The following is a 25,549-nucleotide window of genomic DNA, read 5'->3' as shown; positions in this document are numbered from 1 at the left end:
TTGGGTAATCCCTACATTACGAATGAATGAACATCTGACATCAACTGCAGAAAGACATGCAGGCCTGTAGCAGAACACTTTAACCTCTGCAGACTCTTCATCGCTGAGGGCAGTTGTTCTCAGATACATTTTTTAAAACCTGATTTGAACAGGAAATTGCAGAGCAAGAAATCATCCACAGACTGGATTGTGTTAGGCCCGGTTTAAACAGGGACTATAGATTCATATCCCATTACCTTGGTTAGCTTTGGTGGCTCCTTTGTTCTCATAAGCTTACTGCTTGTTTGCTTGTCCCTCCCTGTACTGCCCCCTCTGCCCCATCTTCCTCATCTTTTGTATTCTAATTTCTCTCTTAATCAGCTGCTGTGAAAGAATATGCAGAAAGCAGACTATAAAGTGAGCATGAGCTCACAAAAATTTGTGCTATATACAGCTACTCCATGGTTAATGTCATAGATATGTTCGTGAAAAATGCAAATAAGTGAAACAATGTTAAGTGAATCCAATTAGATGTCAGTAGTTACCTACTAGCAGGCAGCGGCCAAACAACGTTATAACCAAACATTGCACAACTTTAAATGAAAATGTTCTTTAATAGATCAGCGACATAATAATGAAACAACGTTAACCGGGATGATGTTAAGTGAGGAGGACCTGTATATATCCACTTTGGTTAGTCTATAATGAGGGTGTCAAATATACAGCCTGTGGGATGGATCCAGCCCACAAAGCCCTATAATCCAGCGCAGGGTACTGCCCCTTTTGATGCAACAGACCAGTTCCCCTGTGCAGTACCCAGGAAGTACGCTGCCCATAGTGCTTGCTTGGGCTGCACCACCCAAGCTGCTTGCTGCCAGTCCTGGGCTGCATCACCTCCATCTCAGTGCATGGTGTGGATAGTATGCCTAGGATGCGACCCCAGTGAACAATGTAAGCAGCACAGCCCAGGACTGGCAGCCAGAGAGACAGCCTGCTGGGGTCAGGTTCCAGGCTGCACTGCCCACCGCAGTGCAGCCTGGGACCAGCCCCAGGGCTGGCATCTTGGCCTGGCCTGGCTGCGTGCCACCTGTGCTAGATCAGCCATGGGGGGGCAGCAGCAGAAGGGGAAGAGGTCCATGGTTCAGCCCATGGACCATGGATGCTGAACCACACTTCTCATCCTATGGGCCAGATGAATATCGAGTGTAAAACCACTGGTTTATAAAATGCAAATCTACCCTCCTTTCAGTAAGTTTCAGCACCATACATCTTAGCTTTTGCAAGGCTCTCCCTAAAAAGGACTACTTTAGTCACCAGAGGGCATTTATTTTAAGTCTAACATGAAGCAAAGTACATTTAGAAATCTCTCTCTCCTTAAGAACACCTCTAATTCAGGCTGCACAAATCACCTGCTCAGCTTCTGCTATGTTCCAAATAAAGCCAAATAATCATTTTGAAACGGCCTTACCAGGGTACTATACGCAAGTGGATACCACCAAATCATTTGCTCAAGGTATCAGTAAGAGCTTGAAGCTGCAGCTAATTTCAGTATTTACAGTAACATTTGAGACCTAGCAGAAAAGTCAAGGTTGTATCAGGCTATGCTAACAACAAAAGGATGCATCTTCCCTAATCTAGGCCTGAACACAATCAGAACAGCCCACACTCATTGATGCATCATCTATGTTCAAGTTAACCAGATGTGACTTCAGGTCTGCCCATTGTCTTTGGAAGCTGTTATATTCCCTCTGCGATATCACTGCTCTATAATAAACAGTACAGTTATTTCCAATATACCAGAAATCTGATAGATAACTTGTTCAACACATACACAGTAAAACCTACGTTTCTGCTATATTTTGGCAAGAAACCTTGAAAACATAATCAATGAAGTGTCTCAGTTCATTTGATCTAGATTAAAAGGCCTTTTTCCAACTTGCAAACATCTCTTCTGAAATCTTTTACATACAACAAAAACACTGTGAATTTTAAATCAGGCCGAAAATAAGTGGCATACTGCTGGACTGGCCAGCAAGTTAAATTTATTTGTCCTTCTAGCCTAAACAACTAGTGCTGAATTACATGATTATGGCCTACAGGTTGCATGTCTTCAAAATCACATGTGCAGCAAGAACGTTTCTTAAAATTCTTAATGTTAATCCTGCAATGCATACATTGGATGATGCTAAACAGCTAGCTTTAGTCTGGCTCAAAAATGAGGCTGGCTTGCCTTTCAGATGTAGGGAACAGCCTGTAAAGCAGCTAAAGAACCCAAATCTCTCTTCTAGTTTTAAAGAACGTGACATGGTTAAGGCCCCTAAAATCTGTCTGCACCACAGATGAAGAACTCATGTCCTAAGGTAGTATTTCACAAACCTTTCTATTCAACAAACCTTTATTCAAAACCAGATTTTCACCATCCACTCTTCATATTCACTAAGTAAAAACCATGGAATAAACAAGCATAAATACATTTGTGTTTTGGGAAATAAAAAAGACAGAAAATATCCACTCTTGGAAGGAAGCATGTGCAAGGGAGTGATGTTTGCCTTGCTCTAGTCACAAAGCTTTCCATAATTCACCACATCAGACTACCACTCAGGATCTCTCCCACCAGGGCTAAATCCTGTTGATAAACATTCTCCTAAGGCATTAGTTGTTTGGTTGCAATCAACTAGACTGGGGGTGTCCAACCTTTTTGAATGTGGGGCTGGATCACGAACTTTTTATCACCCAGTAGGCAGGCGAGCCATATTCAAAGACCTCACAGGAAATGGTGAAATTCAGCAGGTGAAATTCTATGGCCTGCGTTACACTGGACGTCAGACTGGATGAGGCAGAATCTTACAAGGGTGCCACAGACCTTCCCATCGCTTCTACCTTTAATGGGGTCCTTTCGAGTTATGAGAACAAAGCTTCCTATGGATGTACAGGATGGACGCACAAAGCTTCTAATGGATGCACAGGAGGAGCTGAGCGAAGGCCGTGATGCTACAGCACGCACATGCCAGGCTCTACAGGTGGAGCAGTCATGGGGCAGGGACCCAGGCCACCCAAGCCTCCCACCCCAGGCCCCGCCACGTCTTGCAAGCCCACCTGACAGCTCCCAGCCCAGAGCCAACAAAAAAGGAAAAAGGGGCTTCCTCTGCGGGGAGGGAGGAGGCAGCAGAGGAAGTGGAGGCGGCACAGCGAGCCCAGGCTGCGAGCCAGGCACGGGGCAGCGCCCAGGCAGCCCCCAGCTGCAACTTCTCTACCCACCGCCAGGAAGATGAATCACGCAAGTGAGCATGGAGTGGGGCAGGCACGGGGGACCCAGAATGATCCCTCCTCCTCCCCAGCCACAGCCCCAAGGGGCAGAGCCAGATGCAAGCAGCGATTTAACGCGGGGGAAGCTGACCGGGGAGGTCTGGGGGGGTTTCGTCCCCACTCCCCTCGCCCCGCATGTGCCCAGCCGGGCTCCGCTTGCCGTTCACGGTGCTTGGCAATGCAAGCTCTCCCGGGACCGCCCCACGCCGCACCGACGACCCGTGCTTTCACTGCCGGCTACTCCTCTTCCCATACGCACCGCATTGGCAACATTAAGCTGACGCGGTACACGTGGGAACCTTGTCCCTTCCCCAGCCCTTCAGCAGCCATTAGGAAGCTGCTGAGGGGCTGGGGGAAGGACAAGGGGTGGGAACAAAAGTAAACAGCATTTACTTTCGTTTCCTGTCGCAGCACCACGGGCCACAGAAAATGGCTTGGCTGGCTGCATAGTGGCCCGCGGGCCATGTGTTGGACAAGCCTGAACTAGACCCATCCAGTTCCTACTGACTGGAAACTTGCTTGTAGTGCTCTGACCAGCACTCCTCCGACCCACTCCTCTGACAAACCAGCCATGTGCTCTTTTACATATTAGTCTCCCTTTGGCACTTACAATTATTAAAAGCCACCTGCTATTTTTTTTTTAATAACATGAAAAAAAACACCTACCTCGGTTGCAGATTCTCCAGTGAGAAGGTTAATTTCTTCTGGTTTAGGAACCATATATGTGGTTAGAGGGCTTACTATATGCACTTGTTTGCCATCGTGCCAAGGCAGAATGCCAGCATGGTGAAGAAATATGTATGCATACAATGTGCCGTTATTTCGAGTTTTCTTTGGTACAGAGACATTGACTGTTCTAAAATACAAAATAAATACATAATAAAACAGCATAGTAATATCTGCTGAAATAAAGAATACTATTTACTTTTTAAAACGATACAATCGAGCTTTAAAAAGCATATTCAGAAAGGGCACGAAAAGTATCATCTCTTTTATATTTATATTAAGTTACTAGAGACTAGTCCAGCAATGAACACTAACTAGCCTGAGAAGAAGAATATATCACAATAAAGCAATGCTACCTTCTAATACTGGTTTGCTTGAGATGAAGTGTAACATGAGCAGCAACAAAGGCCCTTCTGTTAGTATAAGGGAAAAAGTGAGTACCTGAGAGACTAGCCTGAAAAGGAAAAGGTAGTTTTCTTCCTAGCTAAAACCCAGCGAAACAGCAGAGGCTCTAAAGTAGAATGCTTGCTTAGTTTTGTGAAATGCATGCATCTAAAATTCCTAAAATGTTAAACCAACAGTGTATGCTTCTGCATTGTAACTGGACTAAAACTGTACACACTTTCTCTGTAGATATTGCTTTGTTAGTATTCAGAAGTAACTACATACTTCAGGAACAAATAATTATATCACTGTCAGCACTGCAAAACTTGCAACTATATAGAAGCCACATAAAGAAGGATAACACTGAATTTTACCTTTCAAATTTGGATTCAAGATCAAAATCCTCCACATTCAAAACTAGATCTATATTACTCTCAGCACCAATGTTTGACCGTGTAGTAGTATACACACTCAACTGAAAAAAAGGATAAAATCAGCACATAGATTAAAAAAAGTTCTTTTATGCCAGCAAAGTCACCTTGCACATCTTTAGCAGTTTCACTAACTTTCCCCTCATCAAGCTGCAAGACTATGGCAGCAGGTTACAAAGAGCAGAGGAGACAACCAAGAAAAATTACTTAGAAAATACAAAACATACTATTTTTGTACCCCCCACAGATCATTATACACAGGATACCAATATGTACAGATACAAGGGTCTAATAGTGAAATAAACAGGCCTTTTTCAAAAAGCTGGGTATAACATTACAAATGCACACAGTTGAATCTAGGTGTGCACCAATGAAGATTTTTTAGGCCAATACCAATGGCCAATTATTAATGTACTATACTGGCCAATACTGATCCAATTGCCCATACGCAGCCCAGCAGCTTAGAGAAGAGTGTCCAGCTGGTAAGTCTCGATGATCTCCCGAGGTCCCTTCCAGCCCTAATGTCTATGAAATCTATGTAAGTCTGTTGGGGGAGAGGAGGGGGGAGTGGCTCCATCCCACTGGTTGCCTCGCTCCACTCTGCCCCAGCTGGGTAGCACCTACCCCTGCTTCAGCTCCCCTCCTCCCTCACCATGGGGGCCTCAACCTGCCCCCGGTTTCCCCTCCCCCCAACCCCCAACAGATTTAGCAGCGAGACGCTGCTCTCTAAGCTGCCGGACTGGCTGTGTGCATGTTGTAGCTGCGCTTGTGCATACACTATTTATTGGTGGTATTATCGACCACATCAGCCCAAAAAAGCCGATTGCTGATAATGTCAATTTTCCTTTTCTTGGTGCTGATACGATATGGACCAAGGTATCAGTACATCTCTATTTGAATCCCAAGTAGGAAACCTGATATCAAGAAATTACTAATACAAGCCAATGCCCATGGCTCAACTCTAAGGCCAAATCCTCTGGGAGAACAAAGAAGCCTACCCCAAAATGAAAGAGGGGAATGCTAGACAAGCTTTTCAGCACCAAAGGCACAAGGAGTGCCCGTTCCTACTGCAGCTGCTTCCCAGTCTGGCTCTGTACACCCCTCCTGGAAACAGATGCATGTGGCAGGTTCACCTGGTGACAGCTTAGAGATAAAGTAGGCAAACGGAGATTTAAGAATGGTGACTCCCAACCCCGGTGCCATCATATTCAGAAGAGTTATGGAGGGGTGCCTTGAATCTAAAAAAGGTCTAAGAGTAGGCAATCGTTGATCCTTTGGATCATGGTGTACATGTAAAAGGTCTAGTCAGGTACCTGATGAATCTGCTTGTATGGAGTCCTGCAACAGTTACACCAAGACCTTTAGCATGTAAATCTAGGCAAGACTATGGAAGGCTGGAGGCTGCCTAAGATCTACCATCCACCCTTTAGACCACTGAGACAGAATCCAAATGTCAGACCAAGTCCAGGTGTTCAGTGCTTCAATGGCTGTAGCTTCTGCCAGAGAGCAACAGATAAGTACTGCTGCTGAATGTCTGACACCTCAGCAAGGTATGTTTCTGTCATGGTGATGCCCCTTAGTCTTTCTCCAACCAAGGAGTACCCACAAGGCAATGGAAGCTAGGGTTTTGAGGTGCCCTATACTCATCTTACTCTGGAGGTTGTGACATTGTGGCATTTTAGTATTTGATAAGAGCTACCCTGCCACCAATAGCCCCATCATGTTGCCACCAGGCCCCCCCAGTCTGATGCAGTTTACGGTCATGCCCAGGACCAAAAAAAAAGCAAGTCCAAAAGGACAAGTCTACTCTGTAGATACAAGAGATCCCACATTCAAATGGAGCCATGCCATGCGTCAAATATTCCACTCAATGGCGCATGTCTTTTCAGTCTGCCTTTTTAAAACTGAGGGCCCAGCTACATGTTCAAATTACAGCTGGATAGAAACTAGCTACAGAGTTGGCACACACTGTCAAGCACTAACTTTATAGCTGGTTGGCTCTTTTTATAGATGGATAATCATTTTTCTCGTGTGATAATTCCTTGGCACGTGCGGCCAGTCTAAATTTATTGCGTGACTAATCAGTTAATTGTGCAACATATGGCAGTGGCCATAGGAACTGCTAAGCATCAGCATTATGTACTTAAGCATGGTAAGTTTAGGAAATGCCAGACCTGACACGTCCCATGCATCCTATATTCAGCCCCCACCGTATGCATTATGATAGGCCTTGAACACATCTCAAAGTGGGTTTTTTTTCCCCTCTAGAGCAGTGTTTCTCAACCTAGGGGTCACAACCTAAAAGCAGGTGGCAAGAATATATGAAAGGGTCACAAAGAAGCTTTAAAAGTTGATTTTCCTCTAAAGGAGAAAAATGTGGGAAATGGCAGGTTTTCCCTTGACAGACTGCAACAAGGCTGCTTGCAGCCCCCCCATGCCCCACACATACACTGGGGGGGCTGGGGGCAGCAGGTTGGGAGCAAGGGGGTCAAGGGCCTGCTTTCTCCTTAACCTAGTTACTGGATTGGGACTGGCCATTGATGTTTAGGAGTCCTGGTACAAAAAAGGCTGAGAAGCACGGCAGTAGAGCGTACCCGCCCCTTCAGGGTGAATGTAACACAGGAAATAAGCCCAGGCGCTGCAATAACAGCAGGATTTTTGTTGGGCCCCTTTGGCTCTCCAAGTCAGGCTATGCATGGAGAGCACAGGGCACCCTTGCCACTGAGGATCCTACCCTCAGCCTCGCCACGGAGGCCTGCGCTGGAGGCGCTATCCTGCCCCATTCCGGGGCTGCCACGGCAACGGCGGTTCCATGGGGACCGGTCCCCCATTCCGCGGTCGCCCTGGCAACGGGGCCGGCGCTCACCTGCAGCTTGGGCCGCCGCGCCAGGTAGGGCCAGATGCAGGCGGCGGCGCCGGCGGGGCAGGGCCGGGTGTAGACGATGCCATACATGACCCAGCACGTGTGCGCCACGTACACCGCGAACACCCCCACCACCAGGCTGGTGAACTTGCTCCGGCTCAGCATGGCCCTGCCGGTGCCCCGTCCCAGTCCCCGTCCCGCCCCCGGCTCAGCCGGGCCGCCCCGGGCCGCCGCCGCGCCCCGGCATCCTCAGCCCCGCCCGTTGCGCCTCACTTCCGGGCGGCGACGGAAGCCGGTGAGCCCGACCCTGTCCCCGGCCGCCGCGTCAGTGCGTGCTGGTCACGTGTCCCGCGCGTCATCGCGCGCTGCCAGTCGGCTGGTGGCGCCGGCAGAGCCCGGTGCTGTAGGTTAGATTCCGCGGGCCGGAGCGCTTCTCAGCGCCCCACGCCCCAGGGAGCAGGAACAGTAGCAGTAGTGGCCTAGAGCCGCAGAAGGGATCACTTAGGTTGCAGGTGAGGAGGACCAGTCTATGAGACGGCCAGGTGTCCTGCCTGTACGTTGCAGGGTAAGCTAGAGCAGTGCCCTTAGAAATGCATCCACTAAAGCTGAACGCTTCACATCACGTGGGAACCAGGACTGCCAGAGCTACTGCGCAGGAGGCTTTAGTAATGCAAGTATAGCGAGACTGCTCCAGCTTGGACCCTGGATGAAGAAGGGTTAAAGTTGGGTCAGTTTAAGTCTCTCCCCCTATACCAGCTCATACGCGTGTCAGAATTCTAAGAGGGCCGCTCCTTTGGGCTTCAAAGCAACTGGAACAGGCCGCATAGTAAAATGCCCATCCCTGGAAACACTCAAGAGCAGGTTAGACAGACACTTGGCTGGGCTGGTTTAGTCAGGTATGGCAGGGCTTGACTCCAGGGCTTTATAAGGTCCCTTCCAGACCTACTTAGCTATGAACCTAGGATGCAGCTGTTTTTATCTGGACTTTTCTAATTTAAAAGCTGAGCAAAATCCCTCCCCCCAAAAAAAAAAAAAACCAAACCACCCCACACACACGCACACAATTCATTGCTGAGCTCTTAAGATCATGCTTCATTTATCCCTCAAAGCTGGGAAGGAATCCCAAACTTCATGTCTCCATTGCTTTGTCTCTCCCTTACTTTCATTTTCCTTTTCACAGATGATTTTCACTCATTTTGGCCTGATTGTAACCAGATTTGTGTGTAGTCCTTGCATTCACTTTGTCACTTACCTGCCTGCTACTGTTCTCATCACTGTCATCACATACTTTCTCTGTGCTGTCCAGCTCTCTGCCCACAGGTATTTCTTTATTCATTGCCACAGTCTTTCCCTGTTTCTCTGTTTTCTGAGCATTGAAGCCAGTCTTTTCAGTTACTGAAGACACTCAGTCCTCATTATTCAAAGATGTTATGCCAGCTGTGCCTACCTCAGTTAAAAAAAGGTAAGAAAAGATTATTTCTTCAGGTATTCAGATGGAGTCCACCCTTCAGGTAAAGTCTGTCAGTAAATGCATCCCAATAGTCCAGCATCATAAAGTCTTCTTTATACCACCAGTCCCTACACCCATATTTCCTAAACTCCTGATACTTTTTTCTGGATTAAAATTGATAGCACACTTTTTTGTTAAGTCTAAAAAGACATATATATTTCAAAACATGACATGCCATTTCCCAGCCAAAAGAAATCACACCAATGATGAAGAAGTTGTGTTAAACACAGAAGCACCAAATACATCTTTCTTTAAGTAAATAATTCATCTTTGTACTGATGGATCTTAACCTCTTTCACTTCAAGGTTTCCCCTCCATAACTTGTCTGAATTTCACAATACCCCAGTCAAAAATCACCAAGATAGCTGTAAATACAGAAAAGATATGGAGGGAGTCTTAAGGCTAAAAAAAACCCCCAAAAAACCCACTGACCCAGCAGGTGTCACTTAAGGGTGGCAAGGGCAGGACCCCACCCTGCTGTGCCCTGCTCTTTCACCATGTATGCCTTCCCCCTCTCTAATCTGTACCTCTGGGGGCAAGGGCAAGACCAAGGGCAGCCCTCCCCCTCCACTGAGGCTGTTTGTGCAGGGTCTTGCATGCCAGTGACCATCCCCACCACCTCTTCTGCCTGTGCCAGGAGTGGAGTGGGTTGGAGTGGAGGGGACAAGGTAGGCTGCAAGGTGTGGCTTACTCTGTGCATCCACCTACCTGCTCACAGCAGAGGGTACCACTGAAAGGAGGAGGGGTGCTGATATCCAACAAAGGTTACTAGGAGACTTCATCTTCTCAAGCCTAGTGTTGTTGTCCTCTTTCTTTTCTGTCTGGACTCTTGTACAGTAATTTATCGTAATGTCAAGTACAATAAGGGATTCTCTCTCACTCCCCTCACTTTCCTTTTCAGCCATATAACCTCACTTGCAGCAGACAACACACCTTTTTATTTTCTAGATCCACACACTAAGGGCAAGTAGATGAGAATTCTATAATAATGAGGATCTAATTATATACCTTAACATATCCTTTCTTTTTTTTTTTTTTTAAATGTAAAGATGTGCTATTATCATGTTTCAGGATAGTGTAATTAACTGCTTTTTAGTATAATTTGGTTTAAAAACTTAATATGCTATTAGATTACAAGTTGTTTACTCATACCAAATTTTTTTTTTCTCCCTTTTACAGATGAACCAGTACGATCACCCAAAAAAATCATTGTCAGTAGGGTGTTGAATGATTGTCAGTAGGGTGCTGTGGAATCTTTTTAAGGGTACCACACATTATTAGCACTGTTAGGTGTGCAAACACCTACACGCTACTCGCAAGATGAACACAAAAGGTTCAAATAGGAATCCTTAGCATCGAGAACATTTTGACCTGGTGTGGTCTTTCTGACTTCTTTGTAACCTAATATTCACTCTATTATAATTTTTCCACAATCAACAAAAATAAAAATGACAAAAAACAGAGCAAAAGCTAAAAGCTGGCAATTTCCAAGGTATGCCTTAAATCTAGAAAGATTCAGAACCACCAATTTATAGTTTGCACCCCTGCCATAACAAAAGGCTAAGGAAATCTTGCTCGGTAATTGTTGCATCATATCTATGCATTCCAGTTAAACTAGAGCGTTACTTTTAGGAGTACATCCAATAAATCTGAAAATTTCAAATCATGTGGAAACCAGGATAGTCCTAACTGCCATGCAGGAGCCTTTAGCAGTAAAAGTACAGTAGAGCAAGACTGCTCCACCTTTACTCTTCTTCATCCAAGGTCAAAGTTGGATCAGTTTAATTCACTCACTCTACAAGCTCATACATATGTAATAATTAGAACATGACAGCTCCTGTGTGGTTCTAAGCAACACTTTCTGTCCTTTTGAGGCACTCTGAGTATGTTTGTTTAATGCTCTTAGATTTCTCTGCTCTCTGAGCTCTACTCCTCATGTCAGAAGATGATGACCAAGGAAAGTGTAGGCTCCTTCCTGAATGCAATGGGCAGTTTGATAAAAGGTCATGCAGAGAAGGCTGAAGCATTCAGTGCTTTTTTAAAAAAAATGTATTTCAGGCTGCACAAATAAGGTCAGCTACTACATGATGAGCAGAGCTGGCAGCCAGAAAAGAGGAAATAAACAGCTAAATAATGAAAGAACAGGTTATGGACTACTTGGACAACCTGGATGTTTTTAAGTCCATAGAACCAGACAAGATTCATCCTAGAGTAATCAAGGCATTTGCTGAGGTTACTGAAGAGCCACTGGCAATTCTGAGAACTCATGGAGACTGAGTAAGGTCGTGGGCATCTAGAAGAAGGGCAAAGATAGTGCCCATGTTTAAGAAAGGGAAAAGAGAAAATCTAGGAAATGATAGACTGTATGACCTTGAAACCTGGAAAGACAATGAGGCATGTCAAAGAAACAAATTTCTAAATGCCTGGAGGAAAAACAAAAGTGATAGGGAACAGCCAGCTACATGGATTTGTCAAAAGCAAGCCACTCCTGGCCAACCTGATTTCCTTTTATGACAAGGTGATGAGGTTTTTTTTGTATTTGGAGCAGGAAATGGAGAAGAGAAATGGACAGGACTCTTCAGCAAGGCTTCTGACACCATCTTCCCCTCTTCACCTCCCCACATTGTTAGGAACCTAATAGTCTAAACTACTAGAAGGTGGACACAACTGGTTGCAGTCATGTTCAATTCAGTTTCAATTCATTAAGGATTCTGGCTAAATGCCACGCTCCCAAAAACAACATAACATGCATATGACCATAATATAAACAAGTTCAAACAAAGTAACCAAACTACAAATATTATACTAAAAATAGTGCCCACCAACATAAAAACTTTAATATATAGTATTAAATCAAAGACATGAATCTATAATATTGTTGTACATAAATCCACAAGAGAATAAAATCAAATCTAATGTTAAAATTTTTCACTCGTATTAGTAATAAAGGATATTTAACTCTAATCGTCTTAGCCAATTAGCAAAACCTGCAAGACTGTTTACTAAATTTGGATGTATGCTGTAAAAGCCAGATTAATTTCTCTCCGTTTGAAATATCCACAGAATAATTTTCTATCAATTTCCACAAGAACGGTAATAAATAGATTCTCCTTGTGTCATTACATAAAGAACATTCTAAAACATAGTGGATAGTATCTTCCAAAACTTCTAGACAGACTGGACAACATCTTTTAGCCCTTGGAATGGAAAATCTACAACCAGCCAGAACAGCTGCGGGCATCTGTTTGGTCCCAAGTCTAGTCAAAGAGGATCACCATTTATTATTGAGATCCAACTGTAAATACCTTTCTCCCCCCAATCTAATTTCCAAAGTGTATGTAAAGGGGCAATGAGTAGCCCTAGCCACAGCAAAAATATTCTGCGTGGCAATATCTCGTATCCTCTAGAAAACCCAAACTTTTTGTCTATGAGGGAGAAAAATCTTTCATTATCTTTGAGGTAGTATCCCATCCCAGAAAGTGCAAGAGTACAGGAAGGAAAAAGCTAATCAGGGTGATTGGAGAGGAGGGGGATTATTAATATCTTCTATATAACATAATTTAAGCAGACTAGATGGTAAAAAGGGCAGGATTTTAAACCAAAATCCTGCTATTTTAATATAATATTAGTTAAAATAGAATTCATTCCCATCTTTAGTCTCAACAAAGATGCAGGAATTGAAGGAGGAAGAGCCCTTAAGAAACTTGTTCTGAGGTATGTCTAAATCATTACTAGCAGCATAACCCCATACTTCAGTGCCATAAGATCTAAAAGGTAGCTTTGGCTTATACGCTGATATAGGAGCTTGGACTGATTGTCCTGCTGTGGTTTCATAAAATTTCTTTATAGCCACAGCCGATTGGCTGTTTTAATTGACTGAATAAGTCTTCATGATGGAGAAGCTATGAATAACACACCCAAACAGCTGTGCTGGGCTCCAGGCTCTGGCATCAACTCCACACTGGCACATGTAGCCACGCATCACAGCAGGCGGTGAGGGAGGGGCCTGAGGCAGCGCAGCCTCGGTCTCTCCCTTGCTCCCAGCACAGAGGTGATAGGGCTCCACAGCACAGCACAGCAGTTTAGAGCGATCCCAGGCTCTGGGCAGCTGCAGCAAGCAAGCAGGGGACAGGCTACAAACAGCTATCACCACAGAACCTGGGCTGGGGGGCAGGGGCTTTGGGTGGGGGGCAGGGCATCCTGCCATGTATCCCTTACCCTTATTTAGTTTTTCTGCCATGCCAGCACTCCGGCACCTTCTGAGGTAGGCAGTGTGGTGTTTTTTGGCACTCCGGCCAAAAAACATGGTGGAATCTCCTTCCCGGGAATTTTTTAGGGCAGATCAGACAAATATTCGTCTGGAATGGTTTAAAAAGAGATGACCCTGCTACAACCAAGGAGGTGAACTAGAAGTCTGCCAAGTTCCTTTCCAGACCACCCCCCGCTTTTTTTCTTTTTTTTTTAAAAGGATTCTAGGCAAGGATTATTCTAATCCAAGACAAGGCTTCCTGCCTGCCCCCAGTTATGTGGGAAAAAAGCCTCACGTTAAGATACAGTACCAGCCCAGGGCAAGCAGCAGCTCAGCTCCAGCTTTGGCCCAAGGCTTGGAGTCAAAGCCAAAGTTGAGCCATTGCCTGACCTGGGCTGAGCTGGCCCATGTGGCAAGGAACAGGCACGTGGCTGGGGAAACACGAGGAGACCGAGGCAGGGGGAGTGTAGAAAGAAGCAATGCACAGGGGACACCAGCACATGCAGTTTGGGGGAAGGCAGGGGAGACCATACTGCATGCTCCACCCCCACTTACCTTCTGCTCCATTTCTGCTCAAGGAGGGTGGGGGGAAGGCAGGCAGGGATCTGGCATGTTACCCCTTGCCACAACCAGAGGGTGGGGAGGGGGAAGAAGAGGGAAAAGAGAATTTAACACTACCTTCCACTAACTAGATTCTATACTTGGACAATTATAACAAATGTATTAGGTTCTATACCTGGAAAATTATTAACTGGCAAGGGGGAGAAAGGAGGTTGTCTTCATTTCGGATTTAGGTAAATGCAGCATCATGCCCATGTTGCTTTTTTAGATGCATCTTGAACAAATTACATTAGGGATGTCTAACTCCTCTGTCCCCTCGGGTCAGATCTGGACTGCAGGGCTCCCTGTGACTTGGATCTGACAGAGTGGCAGTGGAAAAAGTGGTAGCTACTGTGGGAGCTAATGCAGCCCTCATTGACTCTTCACTGCCAACCTGCATCCTCAGCAAGGCTCCTTAGCAAGGTTTTGGTGGCAGGCCTGGCCCCTACAGGCGGCCACAAACCAGACAACATGGCTCTCTAGGGTGTATCTGGCCCACAGGCCATGTTTGACACCCCAGAACTAAACTGAAGTCCTTTGGTTTCTCACCACAATATACTTGTTCTCCAGATATCAAATTGCTTTTGTAGCTTTTCTCTGAACCCATTCCAATATGTTTCAACATCTTTTTTTTTTCTCTTTTTTTTTTTTTGAACACGAACTGAAGAACTGGAAATATTACAGTACTTTCCTTATTCATGCTATGTATAAAGTGAAATATCATTTTCCGACTCCCAAGACTCAGTGTTGTAAAGACAGCTTAGAAACATTTGAGAACCTAAATATTAAAACAAAAAACAAAAAAAACACTGCTTTTTTTTTTCCGCTTCGCTTTTAATTTGGCTGAAATTTCATTTCACACTGAAAATTTGTTTTACAGTAGTAAGCCAGTCACAAAGAAAGTGTCCAGCTGGGCAGAATGACCAGTGATTTCATAATGGACATTAAAACTTGTAAGGAGTCCTCGGTTTCATTCATAAAATATTGACAATAATTTCAATGCTCCTTTATTAAATCAGCATACCACTCAAAGCACGGTGTAAGCTTATATCATTACGCTGCTGCTTGGCTCAGTTTAGTTTATAGTAACTATAGTCAATATCAAAGACAATGTAATTTCAACTCACCTGACAATTAACAAGAAAAAATATTTGTTCAAATTGAGGTATTTCTTTTAAGAAATTACTGAACATCACTGGTATTAGGAGGTAATGTTAAACCCATATTATTTAAAAACTTGAGAAAATGTATAAAACAAGTCAATTTTTTTTTAAATAGAATGCTTAATTTTCCATGCATTTTAATAAAAAATATAAAATCAAATTTTTAGCACTGAAACTATACTTTTCATTTGGAAGTGGTTAACATCTAGTCAAAGAATCTCCACCACCTGAACAACTGACTAAGGTATTTTTCTTCTTTTCTTTTTTGCTTAATTATGAAATATAATTCAATCCAGTGCAAAGATAACGGTCTATATACATATACCTTAGAAGCCTGTTAACAGGGGAAAATCGGCAACAGAAAAAAAGTTTAGGATGCTTCCTCTCATTAGCAGTATATGCTGTTATTACGTTCCAGGGATTTAATAATAGCAAGGACTCGTTGGCAGTGTGCATATCTATATACAATCACAAAAAGGCTTGCTCTAGCACTGTTGAAGTCAACTGTATGCTGGAACAAGACCACAATACCCATTACGTGGCTTCTTACAAAACTGGCTTTCCTGAATATGAATATAGGACTTGCCATATAAGCACAAGTCACAGCATCAACTAAAAGTATTCTGTTCATGGCAGTGCCTATACTGAATACAGATGTAATGGAACACGCACACATGCATACAAGTTACCAAACTGATTATTTGAACAATTAACAGTTCTCTCAACAATTTAAATTCACATTTCATTTAAAAAAAATGCAGAAGTGTTTGTCAAAATCTACAAATAGCCATATTTTGATGGCAGTTTAGCAGTAATTCATGAGATTTAAAAAAAAAAAAAAAATCCAGAATTTTTTTTTTTTTTAAACTTTAACTTGGTTGATAATTCTTCCAAAAGAGAATTTATTTCATGCCTGGACAGATATTGGGAATTACAAAAGATTTTTAAAAATGGTCCCACTGAACAGATTCTGAAATACTTTCAACATCATAATGCTGCACCACTGAAGTTAAAATAGTACGTTATACAAAGTTAGTAGATGCTTAACTTCATCCTCTTTCAGGATACAAATGCTTCTACTTTAAATAGATTTCTACATTTCTGAGTTCTAATGCTAAACACTTACTGATGCATAATTTTCATGGACCTCTTTAAATACCCTTGAAAATTATTACAGAAAGCAGTATAATTTTAATTAAAATAATTCACTAATACAAATTACCATGTAGACAAGCAGCTTTTTTTCTCTAAGTATATACAGTTGCTAATGAGTCTCAAGTTAAAGTTTAAGGAATTCTATTCTACATACTTTTAAAAACACGATTCAGTTTTAGGTTGTACTTTAAAAAATTGCTTTTCTGGTTAGGACAGCAGTCACAATAAACGGCGTGCTTAGACATCCCTTCCAAAATATAAGAAATATCTAGTTGGATTTTTACAATAAAAGACAACGTGTATGACAAAAATATATACTTAGAACATACAAGAACTTTACAAGTTTATTCAACATTTGAAATACAAAACTGTTTTCATGCTAGATAATGACAAAAGACATGTATCTGGGATTTTCTCCCCATATATGTTCAGAGACTTAGAAATGACCAATAATCAAATAAATTGTATACCCAATACTATAGTAGCATGTAAAGTGTTATAGTTTTCGCTTTCTCCAGCATCTGTAAGGACAAACTATTGTCCCTAGTTATTTTATCCACATTGCATTCTTATGGCGATAGGCACCTGCCAACTAAAGTAATGACGTGAAAAGGAAGCCAGGAAATACTACAAAAATAGACATAATCCAGAATGTCTCTCTTTTTTAAAAAAAAGAAAAACAAGAATTTCAACATGCAATTTCTTGCCTTACATAGAAACACACTCTTTCATTTCTCTCACTCAGATGGATACATATGTAAGGCTTGAATTATGGAGGGAAAGCAGTGGTATTATTATTGATAATGACACAGGCCTGAACAGTCAAGTGCATGGGACCATGGTTGCCAGAGTCCTGCAATGGCATCAGAATCTCATTTTTTAAAAAAGTCTATAAACCCTCATTCCAAATTGTGAAGAAAAGCTTGTGAACATGACCCAAGCCAAAGAGATGCAGGAATGTCTGTTTGAGGCTATAGCCAGCCACAAGCAGAAAAGATGAAGAGCACCAACAGGAGTCAGGAAAGGAAGAGACTGGACCACAGACCAGCATTAGAGCAAACCAGGTTCACACGATTCTGGAAAGGGACCAGACAGGTGAGTGGGACAGCTTTGTTGCTTGTGGGATTGTGTTGGTCTTGGTGAAAATCAGAAGTGCAATCTCTGCTCCGCCCCCCCCCGATGTTCAGTTCCATTGGTCAAAATTGAAAACAGGGACAAGTGTTGCTACTCTCAAATGCTCCTCGTTCATGGCCCTAAATGGACTGTCACATTTGTAGTATATTATCCAAACCTTCTTAATATATTTTTTTGCTTTCCTTCCTTACCTGCCTTGACCAGAAAAAGGTTTGGCTGATATTTAAATCATCATTGCTGGGGGTCTCACTGTCTTTATAGCTCAGAGAGATGAAGCACTGAATTTACACCTTTTAGAGTTGTTAACGTTTCTAGCAGACAAAAATGCCTTAAACAATGAGGGTGACAATTTTCATTTTCAAGGTTTTAAATGAAAAACATAATAGCTAGAAGGTTATTTTCTCTCCAGATTTTAAAATTTGGGCAACAGCCTCCAGGCGGCTCAATCCAGGCCAGCACAACGTAAGACCCAAAACCTGATCCTCAGCCTAGTAGAGAATTCAAGATATACAAAACATACCTTCACCACAAACTGCTACTTCATTCAAACAAAGATAATGGTCATCTCCCTATCCTACCAAGAAGAGCTCGCTGACTTACCAAAGATGCTGAATCCTTCAACTGTTCAGCAATTTCTACAAATGTAAATTACTCACTCATGAAGGCTGTGTTGACGATACTGTAACAACCAATAACCAGTCAGCAATACAGTGTAGCCATAAATAACTGCCCTGATCTCAGAGATGGCTTATCAATGAATTAATGTCAGACAAACGAAACCAGCGGACTCCAACACATACACAAAACCAATATGCTGACAACACAATGGGTTTAGTAAAAGATCACACTACTATCACACAATTAAAGGATGTGGAAGCCCCTGTTCCCTGCTTTTCCAGCTGTAAGTTACAAGGTGATATTATTTTGCCAAAGAAACATAAAAGTAAATCCAGATTACAGAAATAAGCCTCAGACCAAAGAATCAACCATGCAAAAAGCTCTCCTCCCTTTCACAGAAATTTAACTTTTACTACAAAAATTTAAAACAGAAAGCATCAGCCATCCCAGTTTGGTCCTGTTACAGTGGATAAAGGAGCCCTAAAAAAGTGTTTGAGCCATTACACGCAACTTAAGGTACAGCCCCTCTTGGTAAGAATAGAAGTTATTAACACTGTCTTGAAAGAGGCATGCCTGCCACCGTCCCTGATGAATGTAATGGTCTCCCTGAACCTCCACACATGATGCATGAAATAGTCACAGAGGCAAGCCCTAGGAGCTATAATGGATGATCCTCTTATGGCTACGACAAACTTTCTAAATTTCATACTATCTAACCCGTTTATGTTTTAAAACACAAATTTATCAGAAGGTGCTGCCAAGCCATTCATAAGATATTGCTACGATACAATAGGCAGCATTCTTCTCAACTCATCCCAGAGGAGGGTGATGTTTTAAGGATGTTCACATGTAGGTCACACAAGGTTCTATTTTGATCCCAGCTGCTTTTCAGTATCTACATGAGGCTACTTGGAGAAGTGATGAGACACCACAGACTGCACAGCCAGTGGCCTCAGCTGAATAGTTTCTTTGAAAAGAGTCAGCGTCCTCACCAGTTGTCACAACGCCTGCAAAAAGAATGCACCCAAATAAGCAGTAGCTAGCTTAATCTGAATCCAAGCATGACTGGAATAATGCTCCTGGAAAAAAAAGAAGAGAATATTATTAAGGGATTACCTGAAATGGTTTCCCTCATTGGAATATCTGCTCATTGAAATATTCCCTCATTGGGAATACCTCCTAGTCATCAGCAAACCCAACCTTGGGGTCTGGATGGACTCGCCAATCTAGCGACACTGGGTAGAAATTTACATTTCCATTTCCAACTTGGGGGGAGCTTTTCTTTCTTCCTTTTGGAGAGACATCTGGTCACAGCTATACTTTGAGCAAAATGCTCAAAGTTAGGAGCCTATGTAAGTATGTAACCACCTAAAATCAGTGGTAGGCAACCTTTTTAGGCTGCGGGCGAAATGACTCTGCTCAGGTTAGAAGTGAGTAGGGAAGTGGACACTAGGATACAATTCCACTACCAGTTCTCCCTATTGCAGCACGGATGAGGCCCCCCCTGTGGTCAGGTCTCCCTGCTGTGGCACAGAGGAAGCCCCTGCCACTGAAGCCCTGCATCCTGGGGCTGGATCCAACGGTTCTGTAGGCCAGATCCAGCCCATAGGCTGTAGGCTGCCCATTCCGGATCTAAATAAGTAGTCTGATATACAAAGTGCTAAACCCAACAAGACTTACTTGCTGCTCAGCACTTTCCGAAGTCAGAACCCTGAAGATACAATTAAGAGCTTAGCCATTAAACCTCCAGTCCTTGAAAATCTTGGCCCACATGTTTATCACTGCCAGCCTGAATTACTGAAATAAGCTATCCTGGGAGTGAGGCTGGAAACAAAAGTTCCAACTTGGGCAGGATGCAGCAGTCTGTCCCTCTCAAGATCAAGTGGCTGAGGCCTGTGATGGTACTAAAAGTCAATGATGCTTAGACTGCCAATTCACTTTTGTAAATTAACTCTAAGTAGACTTAGAACTAAGTAGTTTATGTCTTGCAATGCCAAGCAAAACAATACTAAATGTCTTTAAAAATCTGGGCCAGAGAAGATAGCCTCTGAACTCTGCATCATCCAGTCTCTCTCTGAGCATTTCTCCTCAAAGCTGCAAAGGGAGCCAAATTCTACTACATCAGTAAGCCACCTCTCTTTCCCACAGCCTGCCAAAATTACTGCAATTCTGGTAGCAGGACTAAACAACCAACCAAATAAACAACCAAACCACAAGACAAAGTAATTAGCATGTTATCAGTTGAGATGGTACTTCTGTTGAATGAGCTACCTGAGAATATTAGGAGTCAGATCTGTTAGATCTATGATGTAAAACCAACTTTTTAAATAAAGGTTTCATATCATAATGGAAATGTTTAACAACAGTAATGTTTAATGCACGCAAACAGAGAAGCCTTTCTAGCGGCGAAGGACTTGCACTTTGCGGTATAGATTACTCTGTCTTCTAGAGAACACATTAGACTGCCTTTTAGAGACACCTAAGCTAGCTTTAAAACAAGCTGAGCAGGACAGAGCTCCATTTAGGCTAATTTACTCTGCTACTTGAGCAACAGGGTAAATTAGCCCACACACTGGGTTACTGCAGTTGCTTTTAGCTGGCTCTGATCTCTGCATGCATACAAACAGGTAGATAACTAACTCCGACAGTTTAAAGAATCTTAGTCGCATCTGATCTGGATCCAAAGCATCCTGCATGTCCCTATAAAAGCTGCAAAACTAAAATTTAAAGAAGTCAGAAGTATGCCACTTGGGACAGAAAATAGAAGATCCTCTCCTACCACCTTTTCCAAGAAGAACAGTGATTTAATTATGGAAGAACTGATGCAACAAAACACAAGCAATTAACATGAAACCACTGTTGTACTTCGATACGGCAGCATAACATAAGGCATCATTTAATGACAAGAATACCAAAGGTTGCAAACAGATTACTTGACTTGTCTGAAAAGAAGTAGAATGGTGTCGAAGACATTAAGATGCAACTATCACCCTCTTCCCCACAAAAAAACCCCAAACCAAACCAAAACAAAAAACATTTACTACATACCAGTATTCTTGTGAACCATACTATGGAGAATGAGAGTGTAAAATTCTGGTGATCTCCAGGCATAATTTTTTTTAAATTCCGTTTTGTTTTTAACAAATGTGTTCAATCAAATTGCTTTGAAATATTACTGAACTACTACCTGAATAACTGATCTCTTTATTTACTCCTTTTAGTGGTAAGCTTTGCCTCCAGGGAGAAAGTGAAAGGAGTTCCTCTTTTTCTTGTTGTTTCCCTTCATTTTTTTGTTTTAAAGGAATTAGGATTCTATAATGGGATTAGCAAACAGAACAGTAACAAGTGTCTGTACTCCTTGCGAGCAAAGAGAAACAAAATTCTAACAAAAATATAGATAGATAAAACATCTTGGAAATTCAGTGATATGTGGGCATTTATCATTTATTTTACAAACTAATATTGCATGCAAGTTGACTTAGAAATTGCTTACAACAACATTTTCTAAAAAAAGGGAAGAATTTGCTCTGACCAATGTTGTCTGTAATTTAAGTGAATAAAACGATTTAGCCAAATCTCCTAAAACATGTAAGGGATCCACACATGGATCTCACCTCTACAATGAAAGTGAAGATCAGTTTCCATGAGGAATATACAGAAGAATTAATACTACCTCCAGCTGTGGTTCCCAAAGACACTAGAAGACAACCTAAAGTTTTGTTTAAATCTCATAATTATCCCAGTAATCCTCTCTTTTAGGTGCACAGCTATTAAGTTACTAGAGAGCTACGCACAAGAATGATGGGAGAGGGAAAAAAAACTGTTGATAAAATGCAAAATTCACTCAAGTCCCTATACTAAATAGCATTTCTTTAACTTTTAAGCCCAAGAAGTGAAGAAACTTCCTGGACAAAAAACTTATCCTTAAATTCTAGTTGAACAGAACCATAAAAACCACTATAGTTGGAATCTTGGAACCATATTCTACCCCCTCTCACCTATTAAGATCTCATTAAAAAAAAAAAAACCACACAGCACAGTGGAAAATTATAAATGCTTTGTTAAAGATACCTAGCAGGGCTTGATAAATTAAATTGCATCCTCCTCTCTCCTCCTTGCAAAAGACAAAAATTTAGATAACTACTTGTGTTCAGAGAACAGGGGTTTATAATTGAAGACCTCCATTACAGAGGACATTGTACCATGCCCCACTTACTTTTATGGGAGCAGCTTTTAAATCGCCCTTACTCACGAGTGGTATTTTACTCTTAGCGAATACCACCAAATCAGCAGGCAGGATACATGTAAAGTAGAACATATTTTAAAAGAGAGAGACAGGCTCAGACAGCGATTACGTAAGGAACTATTTAAAGATGCAGTTTCTTTTAAAAAAACCAAAAAACTCATCAACTTCCAGCCTCCTTTGAAACTATATACTGTATATAGTTCCCACTGTTCCCCAGCATTGTGAATCACCAGTTACATACAACTACCCACAGAATAAGTCATTTACCAGGTAGAGATGTCCTAGTTTAATATCCCTTACTTTATGGGAATAATATGGTAAGATCAAAGATTGGGTATGGTGGTGAAGAAGTGCACGTTATATTAGATTTGCAAAATTGATGCTATAATACACATTTTCTGTTAAAGACAATTCGCACAAATAAATTTGCATATCCAAGTGTAGAATAATCAAAATAGACAAAATACAAACTTTTGTGAGTCTTTACAAAAATTAAGTCCAATTAAAAACTTAGGAAAAAGCATTCATTAAGAGACTTTATCTTCTATGGTGAATATATGAGAAAGAAAGGGTAGAATATAGGAGCTGGTAATAATACAGAAACAGGAAAGTTTGCACTCAGTGAAACCTATGCTTCCAAAGGCATCCAAAGCATCTGCTTTTTAAAGCTAAAATGAAAACAAACTGGATGTTAGGTGCAGGCCACATGTGCACTTTACAACTTAGGTCTAGAATGACTGCCATGCAGTAGGGACAGCTTCATCTAGTCAGCTCAGGGACCAATACCAATTTAGTTGTAACAGGAGAGAAGTTAATTTATCATATTCCCAAGCTAGCTCACATTAAAGTTACCTTGCATATCTTCGCATTACACTGCAGTTGCCTGTGGTACTATGGTGCAGAGAATTCTTTGCTCTAATGCTTAGCTTTCCTGGTTTTTCAAAAACAGAATCTTTGGATGCCTGGGATTTCTACAGTGTATGCAGGTGTTTTGATTTTAGTTAGATACTGCAGGGACACGGGGAAAGGGGTGTGAGGGGAGACTCCCCCTCTCCCCACCAATAGGTTTGCACTACATCTCTTCAACATTAATTTCAGATTAATGAAACTTTGGCTCAGGTCTGCATCTAGCTATAGTTTTTAATGTGATAATTTAAATCTGGTATAAAAAGGGTTTTATTGGAACATACCTGGAAGGGCAGTAATACTCTAACCTGACAAAGAGCTATGACCAAAATACTTCTAAGTCAACAGAAATGAGTGCTGATAAAACTTTACCGCTCACCCAGCCATCATGAATTTCTGCCTATGAACTACATATCACAGAGAAACTATTTTAGAAAAATAAAATGATGGGTTTATATTTCTGCTTCTATAAAGTGAGGTGCTATAGTTACCACTGGCCTAGCTTGAGAGCTGCTAGTAGGTGTTGTAACACAAATATTCACCTTGATTAGCTTTTCTACACCTCAGATGTTTGACAGTGTTAATGCTTTAAATTATATAACGTTCCCATTTCTGGCCAGATAGTGCTGCTAGATCCTAGAACTTAAAATGTGTCACTGGTCTAGGGCCAAATATGTTTTATTCTATTCCTCAGGCCACACTGGTTTTGGGATATGGGTAGAATTTCACATTTGCAGGAAGAATAAAAGTGTGTCAGATGAGTGTCCTTTAAAAACTGTGGCTGTTTGAAGCTACTAGAACATAAGTTTCAGATGAAAAGGATTAATGGACGTTAATTAAATAATGAACATAACTAAGTGTTACACCCCAACAGCCTGTACTGAACCCTGAAAGCTTAAATCATTTTTACCATTAAGATTGCAAAATTTCTTTCAGTATCTTTGAGACCCAGCACTACTTCTAATCCTTTCGGGGCATCTGGCACATTCTGAGGGTCCACTGTAGCATTGTTTTGCAGAAAAGCTGTATTTTCAGGAAGCTTTTTACATTTACTAATGTCAATTTTTCTATCAGCCCTGCTCAGTTGGATTTATAGTAATAACTAAGGCACTCAGTTTTACAAAAGAAAAAAAAAAAAAGATACAAGACCCCCAATACAAATTTTTAAAACTTCCGTAAAACATTCCTAAAATAGTTTGCAGATTACATATGCACCAGATACAGTGTTTATGAGAGGTATAAATGGATTTTCCTGGCATTCCTTTAAGATGTCTTGTAACTCATTTGTGACTTTGTCCCTTTTGAGGAAAATGCAACCCTTCTGAACTCATGATGAAAAAAAACCCTTTATTCTCTGCCATATATCAAATATTTATGTACATGTCTACATGGACTTCCACCAAAAATCCTTCCATCCGTGTTATTCCCACTGCAGCTACATTAAATAAATAAAGAATTAGTTTACAGGTTACCTGTGAAACTATTGGGTAGAAATGCCATTCAAAAACGTTTTTGAAATGAACGTAAAATAAAACCTAACCTTCCAAAATCTGCTTGAAAAAAACCTGATAAATACACCACATGGGAATGAAAGAGTAATGAAAGCGTTTTTTGTTGGTTTGTTTTTACACAAAAAAAAATGAATTTGCTGTATAGTTGACATGACTAAGAAGATCTCAAGAAAAGAAATAATCCTCTCACCAGGAGAGGAATGTGATGTTTGTAGTATCAATTCAGTTTCTTCTTCTGGGGATTCTTTTTATCTTCAGCATTTTCTGGACTGAAGTCAGTACAGAAGCCATTAGGGGCTGGAAGAGAGGAAGTCTCCAAACTGCTCTCAACTCCTGTCTGGTCAGGGTAGAGATACTCTTCTGCAAAGTCTGGATACATTTCTGTAAACCTGTAGAAGTCATCTAAAAAGAAACCATATAGATACTTTTGTCACAAGGAGACTGCTAGCTGTAAAAACAAAGGAAGTCTTACCACTTCAGCTATTTACAGCCATTCACATTTCACATGATTCTCTTCAATGTAAGGATAGCTGTCACTGTTGTCTACTTTTCTCTTAAGGTTTCAGACCCCAAAAGGGAGTTACACAGGAGATGGGATAGGCAAGAGGGGGCAGAGAAAGCCATACAAAAATCTCAGAACAAATATTCATAAGCTTACTAAACACCAGAAACCACTAACTTAAGACACTGTAACAGCTGCACCCTCTGTTAACCTCTTTGCAGTCTGTGGGCAATAACAAACCTCTTCCCTTCCAAATACTTTTTTTT

At 41.9% G+C, this 25,549-nt stretch overlaps 2 protein-coding genes and 1 long non-coding RNA gene across 4 annotated transcripts in view; 1 reads left to right on the top strand and 2 right to left on the bottom strand.

Moving 5' to 3' along the window:
* CLPTM1L (CLPTM1 like) overlaps positions 1-7,924 on the bottom strand; it is a 51,149-nt gene extending 43,225 nt beyond the window's left edge. The window contains exons 1-3 of the mRNA XM_019540331.1: positions 7,693-7,924; positions 4,770-4,870; positions 3,952-4,141 (exon numbers count right to left, since the gene is read on the bottom strand). Coding sequence (XP_019395876.1) covers positions 3,952-4,141; positions 4,770-4,870; positions 7,693-7,854 — 453 coding nt within the window. The 5' untranslated portion in view covers positions 7,855-7,924. The remainder of the gene's footprint in view (positions 1-3,951; positions 4,142-4,769; positions 4,871-7,692) is intronic.
* Positions 7,925-15,398: 7,474 nt separating this feature from the next.
* LPCAT1 (lysophosphatidylcholine acyltransferase 1) overlaps positions 15,399-25,549 on the bottom strand; it is a 71,600-nt gene continuing 61,449 nt past the window's right edge. For both annotated transcript variants that reach the window (XM_019540302.1, XM_019540310.1), the window contains exon 15: positions 15,399-19,197. The gene's annotated coding sequence lies outside the window, so the exon portion shown is untranslated. The remainder of the gene's footprint in view (positions 19,198-25,549) is intronic.
* LOC109313656 overlaps positions 19,194-25,549 on the top strand; it is a 7,340-nt gene continuing 984 nt past the window's right edge. The window contains exon 1 of the long non-coding RNA XR_002102111.1: positions 19,194-23,748. This is a non-coding gene — a long non-coding RNA (uncharacterized LOC109313656). The remainder of the gene's footprint in view (positions 23,749-25,549) is intronic.

This window comes from Crocodylus porosus, unplaced genomic scaffold, assembly GCF_001723895.1.
Source record: "Crocodylus porosus isolate Cpor-Errol unplaced genomic scaffold, CroPor_comp1, whole genome shotgun sequence".
NCBI lineage: Eukaryota > Metazoa > Chordata > Crocodylia > Crocodylidae > Crocodylus > Crocodylus porosus.
This window is presented reverse-complemented; position numbering and strand designations above follow the sequence as displayed.